The sequence below is a fragment of the Haliaeetus albicilla genome, chromosome 2 (genome assembly GCF_947461875.1).
Source record: "Haliaeetus albicilla chromosome 2, bHalAlb1.1, whole genome shotgun sequence".
Taxonomy (NCBI): Eukaryota; Metazoa; Chordata; class Aves; order Accipitriformes; family Accipitridae; genus Haliaeetus; species Haliaeetus albicilla.
Window position 1 is genome coordinate 9535213 of NC_091484.1, and position 8266 is coordinate 9543478.

General features: G+C 44.7%; 1 protein-coding gene across 1 annotated transcript in view; it reads right to left on the reverse strand.

Annotated features, from left to right (window-relative positions):
• BCAS4 (breast carcinoma amplified sequence 4) overlaps positions 1-6526 on the reverse strand; it is a 44277-nt gene extending 37751 nt beyond the window's left edge. The window contains exon 1 of the mRNA XM_069798633.1: positions 6017-6526. Within this exon, the coding sequence (XP_069654734.1) occupies positions 6017-6526 (510 nt within the window). The remainder of the gene's footprint in view (positions 1-6016) is intronic.
• Between the last annotated feature and the right edge of the window lie 1740 nt (positions 6527-8266).

Here is an 8266-nt window from a genome sequence, read left to right on the forward strand (position 1 = left end):
TCAACTTTCCAGCTCAAAGGAGGTGTTGTTATGCCTCCGGAGACCCATTTGCAGCCAACTTCTGCAACCAAACACACCTAAGAGAATGATTTCAGGTATGGAGGTATTCCTGGAGGTAGCTTCTGCACCAACACCAAGATGATGGCAATAGGGAATGCAAAAGCCTTTTGCCAGAGGAGAGAGGATCAAAATGAAAACACAAGTTACTAGTGGGGCAACAAAGTACACACATCACTCTCAAAAGGGTGTTCTGAAAAGGCTAGAAGTCATCCAGGGAGCAATCACGTGAACCCAGGAGACCAAATCCACCATGTAAAGTGAGTGCGCTATTCTAGGTCTGCAATCATGCAAGCTGGGGAAGGACTCAACTCCTAGTCACTTCCAGGCCAGTGATTCAAAAACTAGAAAGAACAAATTACGCTATCACAAAGAGGAAAGGAAGAACAACAAAAAAGCCTTAAGCACATGGAAGAAACAGTGGCTGTTTTCACAAGGACAAACACCTATGTGTATATATATGACAAAGTGGGATGAGGATAAATAGCTACTCAGTAGAATGCAGAGATGAGCTCAGGCCGTGTTCTGAGTAGCAGGAATGTGACCCAACTTGGCCCAAAAGCTCTGCAACTGTGTTAGAGCAGCACTGAGTTAAAACTGGTATGTATTATCTCAGGGAAACTGTTAGCAGCTGGCATCTTCATCAGCTTAGTGACCACACCTGTCAGCCTATTAAGGTTATTTTCTAAAGGTGCTTGTGTCTCATGAACTCTGTGTGAGGTCTTCATGGTGGCATAAACTATCACATTATATTCACATTGTGATTTAACTTATGCAAGATTTAAAACCTACCCACAAAAGTTTCACCACCTCTTTTTTGTATACATATCTGGATAGAAGAAACCTCAAGACACATTATACTCTACAGATTTATCAGGAAGGATCCATAGATGCTGTAAATCAATGCATGGATTTCAGTGGTGCTAACACGAGTTTACATCCCCTAACAATCTGTTCCATGTCTATCTGAGGTAAAGATTTCTGTGTGGAAAAGCTGTTTTCCTTCTGCTGCTCCTTTCCATGCTTAAATAAAGGAACAGAATTTCCACATCTAATTTTTCCTCAGAAAGAAAAAGGACTCTTCCTCCCCACTGCACATAGGCTAACTCTGGAAAGATCACTGCTGAACAACAGAAAAATGCATTCTTTTCAAATAAGAAAGAGTTCCCAGTGATTTTGCATTACTGTAATACATTTAATTAATGAAAAAACTTGTAAGCATTGAGTCTGACAGTCTGATTTCTTTAAGTCTTCATAAAGCAGAGAAACAAAATTGCTAGGGTTTTTTGTTAAGTATATTTTACAGCAGAGCAATCTCAGTGGGTGGTGCAAGCATCAGATGGCCTACAGAACAATTCTATCAAACTCCTGGCATTTCTTGGCAAGTCTGTGCACAGTCAACTTCACAGGCCTGAAGCCACTAACATAGCCACATGCTCAGGACTAGCACAGTTGGCTTAAAGAGATAGTCCAAAACTGGTATCAAACTTACAGCTTTGAAAAGGCTGTTTAATGGTAGCAATCATTAAATGCATGACTGTAAAGCAGGTGTAAATTCCACTAATTTGACAGATGACGCATTAAAGAAACATCCATTTAAAGAAGTTGCATTAGCTGTACAGGTTACTGTCCTGCTCTGATTAAAGTTACAGACATGCTTCAGGCAGGTGGCTTGCTGGCATTATAAGCTCTTCTAATATCTACCATGAGCATCCTGCATTCATAATGTTCATAAAGATGCAAACATTGGAGTAGCATGTGATGGAGGACAGAAGCAAAGTTTATTGACACCACTGAGAATAAGTTAATTCAAAACAGATTCGCAGTCCTTAATCTTTACTCTAAAGAGTGTTGCATAGCCTGAAATGTAACAGAAGACAATAGTAAGAAACAATAGAAAATAGATGCAAACAAACCACTTAACACTATTTCTTCAAGGCATGCTACTATAAAAGCACACTAGGCATAAAAAAGGCCATAATACTATGTTTAAAAAGGACTCAACCGCAAATACTTAGCGGTTCCATATGAATTGCAAAAGAGAAAAACAACATTCTAAGGGCTCAATGTATTTAAGACACCTTCCAAAATGGCTAAGAGGGGCCTGTTGCAAATTGCAGTATCAACAATATATTTACCATCATCTGTAATTAGGTACTTACTAGACAGACCATACAAGCTCCTTCCAGGTGATTACAGAACTCACCGTATATTTATCATTAAGACCTGAAATAAAACCCACTGAACACATTACAAAGTTATGAAAATAGGGGGTGACAAGTGTTTCTCAGTTAAGACTGTAATTTCACAATCACTTTAAAATTATATAAGCTGGCACTGGCAATAAAAGTAGTCTACCCTTTTCCATCACTCACTCATGCCCCTAAAGCCAACCCTTTGCATGTGAGAGGGCAGACATTCACAGTAGAATGAATCAGGAAATTGTTCTGGGTTGAAAACTAGCCATTATTTTCTTTACCATATCATTTTAGGTCAGATCAGTTCTTTGACTCAATTCATTACACAGCTATGTTAAGGCTAGCACTGACAAAGAAAACAGGTAGTGGGAGGAAAACACACGCTGGATCTTTCAAGAGCAGTGTTAACTTATCATGAAACTTTAGCCAAAGGCACAACAGCACCACTTCCAGATGGCATTTTAATGTTCCCATATATCCACTGTTGATTCTCCTGTTTATTTATGGAAAGAAAACAAAACAAAACAAAATTAAAACCATTACTTCATTTTGTAACTTAGAGGAAAAAATACAGAGTCTAGCTTTGAGGTTGGCTTTCCTTTCAGACATTCTTTTATGTAGTATATACTGTACCCATAGCAATATCCCTTTCTTGGCACTTCCCTTAAATGTTTTTGTTTCTCAATAGCAATCTCCTCCCTTTTTACTCCAAGCCCAAGATAAGATAAGCTTTTGTAACTCCCCCTCATCACTCCTTTCATTTTGCCTCATCATTATACTCCCATTCAACCTTGTAACAATTTACCTGTGTTTCCCAAGGATTTTTTTTTTTTTTTTTTTTTTTTATACCAAGCTCACTACTTGATAAAAAGATTTCAGTCAGGTGTGTTATACTGTCAACTCTTCAGGTCCACAAGATATGAACATAGTGCTCTAACTTATCACACTTCATTAAGGAACACAAAAAAAGATAATTCATCACTAAATGTCTTCTACAAAGTTTTCCCAAAAGCCTTCCGCTTTCACTCAAAAAGTTAAGCTGCCTTTGTTGGAATTTGAAGTGCTCTCCTAGCATGTCATTAAGATGAAAAGGTAGGCATAGAAAACTTTAAAAATAGCCAAACCAGAAAACCACACGGCTCTTTATAACATTAGAGACTCCAACAGGAACATTTCAATATTGCTGAAAATTAACACGTTCTTCAGTATGATGTCCTCCTATGCCAGCTTCAGCATACTGAAAAAAACCAACCCTACAAAGGGAAAACAATCAGTGGATAAGGGGAAATAAAAAGAGCAAAATGGCAAGTGTATTTCAATAGTAAAACTAAAGTCTTTCACAGCTATTTACAGGATACATTCAAATCAGGCAGAAAAATATTATGTCATGCAGCATATGCTTTAAAGTTTTCACTTAGCAAAATCTTCTACTGGGCTATACAAATATCTTATGTTGCATTCATCATTATCGTAGTTTCAATTGCTGTTAAGTGCTAGACAAAATTAAAAATCATAATGAAAATCAGGAGTTATATGCTAGAGGAAATTGTTATTGCTAATTACAAAATTTAAAAAATGCAAAACTAAGGCAATGTTTTGTGAAAAGGAACTGAAAGCCCTCATTCTCATTTCCACAACACTGTGATATGTGACAGAGGTGAGCTAGCAATGCAAGGCCCACAGGAAGAGCCACTTAAGAAGATGCTTCCACAAAAGCTGTGATTAATCCCCAAGTATGAAAACACCTACATTATATTGCTGCTTTGAGCATGCTACCAATATGTGCAAGGAGCAAGAGAGATCACTATTAAAACAAGTGTTCAATTTCAGCTGAAGATGCCTGAAGGAAACAGAATGACTTGCAAGTAGCAAAGAACACAAGTTGTTTCTGTATTCTTTGTAAGACCTAACAGGCTTGGCACTTAGTTACAAAAACCCATAGTCTGCCAGACAGCGCTATACAAGAAACTTGTTTTATTAATTGGCAGGTCTTCTTTATTTCTTATTTAACACCAGTATGAGTGGCACTTGATAAAACCAATAGAATCCAGCTGACATGAACTAATATTTTAATGGAACTTGTTCCCTGTTAAGTAGTTCACTTTGCAATATCATCTTAATCAAACTTGAAAGTTCATTTTTGCAATTTTTAATAGCATTTACAATACTTGTTTCTAGCCCACTATGGATGTGTAGATGACTAATAAAGTAGATCTTAATCCAGAAGTAAGACAAAAGCTGTCAGTGGTCTAACCACATGAAAGTTATATTGGTATCATGGACTAAGCATTGTATCATCTCCTTGAAAATGCTGAACAGAAAAACAGAACAAAGATCTCAAGATTTGTGGGATGTGTGTAAGTGGTCTGACTTATTGCAAATCATAGATAACCACATATGGGGAGATGAAATTGATGGAGTGATGATGTCAAGGGAGCGGCATAAGAAAAAAATTCTCTGAATAGCAAAACTGAACAAGAGTTTCGCATTCTTTTTTTCTTCTTGGAGACAAAAATAAATCACATCAACATTTTACTGTCAACATGAAGGAATGGGGTGAGAGGAAGCTGTTTTAAAGATGGCTTCAGGACTATCTTTTATCTTGAGAAGAGAAAATTTTAAATAATCTGCCCAAAGAGAATGTTATTCGCTTTACATCACCATGAGGCTACCTACAGGTCAGAAAGGGGGATACTCCCAAGTGCTCTCTACTTTGGTTTTCGTAGCCTTCCTCTCTTTTTTGGGGGTTGGTGGGGGAGTGTATTCGCCTACAAAGTGCAACTTCAAAACCTCCCTCTGCCTTCAGGCATCTCAAGCGTCCCCTATCCGTTACTGGGATGGTGACAGTGCTCTATGCAAGATCACCACTGTCACCATCCTGATTGAGCTACACAGCTAGACTCGGGTAACTAACTGCACCTAAGATCCTCAGGCTAAGCATCATTGCACTTTAACGACATCAGCGGTCTGAGCTTGACCTTACAGTCACCAGCAGACTTGGTTTCCACAAAAAACAAGTAACAGAATAGTAGCCACAGTCATTTAAAGAAAAAAAAAAAAAAAGAAGAGAGAAGCAAGGAAACACTTATGCCGCTATTCAGGAGCTCAGCAGTAGCCCAACTTTATCCAGCACGGCATCCCAGACATGGGAGACCTGAAGACTAGGCCCTCCTCAGCCAGAGGGAATGCAAACACCCCGCTCGCTCCAAAAATAAGCCTCACGAGCAGCGGGCTAGTCCAGAGCCGGGCAGGAGGGGAGCTGCTCGCACATCCCCCCCGCCCAGGCAGGCGCCCCCACCGAGCAGGGCCCGGGGAAGAGGGGCAGGGCGAGCCCGAGGGCTGCTGATGCATCGGCCGGGGGAAGCGGGCCCCCGGCAGCCTCGGACCGACCGGGCGGCGGGGACGCGCGAGCGGAGGTTACTGCCCCCGGCGGCGGCCGTGCCCTGACCGCCGGGAGCCCCCCCCCCGGCGGCCGAGCCGCCCCCCTTCCCTGCCTCCCCCGCCACCCCTTCCCTCAGGGAGCGTCCCCCCAGCCCCGGGGCCGCTGCCCGGCGGCCGGCGCGGGGCGGAGCGGAGCCCGCCGGCCGCACCTGCAGCCTCCCCCCCCCCCCCCCCCCCGCCTCGCCTCAACCGTCCCCTCGGGCCGTTACAGCCGGCGCCCCCCCCGAGAGGCGCCGCCGAGCCCGCCCCTCGCTCCCCAGCTGACGGACCGCCCCCGGGCCGGGGCAGCCCCTGCTCGGCGCCCCCCCCTCCGCTCCTACCTCCTCGCCGGGCGGCGGGCTCAGGCAGGGGGCGAGCCGCCGAGCCCCGCTCTCCTCAGCCGCAGCCCCCGCCCCCGCCCGGGGCTCCGGCGGCTCCTCCGTCCGCAGCATCACCTCCGCGGCACCTCGCCGCCGGTCCCCGGCTGAGCTCCTGGCAGCCGCCGCTCCGCTCCGCTCCGCCCCGCCGGCTGCCGCTCCTCCTCCCCGCCCAGGCCCGGCGCCTGGCCCAGCCAGCGCCGCCGGGGGCTTCCCGGGGCCGCGCCGCCTCAGCGCTCCCCGCCCGCCCGCCGCCGCGGGCCGCGCGCGCCACCTAGCGAGGCGGGGCGGGAGCGGCAACGGCTGCGGCGCGAGGCGGCGGCGGCAACGGCTGCGGGCCCGGGGCGGGCTGCAAGGGCCGGGGGTGCCGCAACCGGTCACCCGCCCCCTTGCGTTCAGCGTTAACGCCCCGCTGGGGAGCGAGAGCCGTAACGCCCTCTTTGAAGCGGCAAAGGCCAGAGGTTTATTGAACATTTTCCTTCACGGTCACAACACCTCGCCCGTAGGAAAAATGATTCGACAAAACCAGCACCACTGGCGCGAGGCTTCCCCTCCCCGACCACTGCATTTGCCCCTCTTAAAATCGAGGTTTTTCTAACAGCGTTTTGCTTTAACAAGCCTGTACTGCAGCCTAGAGGACAGAGGCCAAGATATGCAATGATCAGACACGCTAGACGCAACGTCTGTTTTTTAAGCACTGAGAAATTAAAGGCTGCAGCTGAAAACGCAGCTTTAAGGTGCTCAGAATTTCTCTACGCCCTGTGTGCAAGGTATTTAAATGACTTGGTTAGAGACACTCAATTTTTACATGAGGCAGAGCAGAACTTCTGACACAATGCCTCAGTCACAAAAAGATCCTGTCCTTCTGCCGGTGATGGAGCTGTGAGAGAGTCCCTGTGGAAGCCTGCCATTAAAGAGACTCTTCTTAGGCCTTCTGGATGCTTCTTCACTACAGAAGATGCTCCTCCGTGCATTAGGCGCCTTTAAAACACACTCTTAAACCAAAGTGACATTTTAAAGGACAGATGATCAAGACAGAGTTGAGACAAAAATAGCCATCTGTTCCCATCTGTTCATTGTTCTTCCTCTCCTAAGTAGGAAATCAAGGATTGCTAGAGAGAACAGGGGGAGGATTTCTCAGTAACAGTGTTTCTTCTCCGTAACAGTGTTATTCTGGGTTGGAAGAGGTCAGAAGCAGCCTGCCCTTGAAAGAAGTTTGGCCCGTAGATCTTGTACTGAAGACTCATACTAGGGTCAAGTGGACTGTGTAGTAGCAGGGATATAAAGCAACATGCAGTATTTCCCACGAACCAGTTTGAGACATTATGTAATTTTAGGGTTTTATACCATATAAAACTACTTTTGAGTGCTTGCAGAGCTGAAGGCAGGCCACAACAGGCCTGCGCTGTCATCCAAAGCTTCTCTTGGCTTTGGATAAGACCAAATTATTGCTGAATAACGGGAGAACTTTAAATTCAGTTTTAATTTGGCATTTTCTTATGAATGCTATAAGTCTGTAGTTTGCTGAGAAGATCAAAGCAGGCAGGCTTGAAGAGGTAATTGAAGCAACAGAAGAAAGAGCTAATAGGTTGCAGGATTTCCCCCAATCCTTTCTCAAGAGTAGGGACAAACAGTGAGCTGAACCTAGTCTATGTCATCCTGACAATAGCACCAGACAGACCCTTTTACGCTGCACTTGTGACTAAAAACCTCTTATCTGAAAAAATCATAAGGCATTTGCAGAACCTGATCTCCCACTAACCAGCACTGCATAGAAGAGAAACACACTGCATCTCTGAGCACATTATTTCTTGTTTCAGTTGAAACTCTCCAGGTCCGAGCAGCCTTCTTGCTATGTATTTGCAGAGTTAACAACATAGATCTGTTCTCTGCTCAGCCACTCGGGTACCATTTATGCTGTAGACCCCAAGGGTTTGTATTCTGTATCTTTGAAAGAAGTGTTTCTATCAGGGAAAGATGCACCAGATAAAACTTCAGTGAGATTTGGAAAGTGTATTTGGGAAGCTTTAACAGATCAGAGTGAAACTTTCCTAACTTGTTCTGTATCACAGATTAATTTAACTGTTACAAAACTAAGTTATCTATCATGGGAGGAAGAGCATGAAGAGGTATGTTTAGAAGAAACACAAGGAGCCAGGCGGAGTAATTTAGGTGTTTTAAAAGTGTAACACCAACTTAAGATTCCTCCCGATT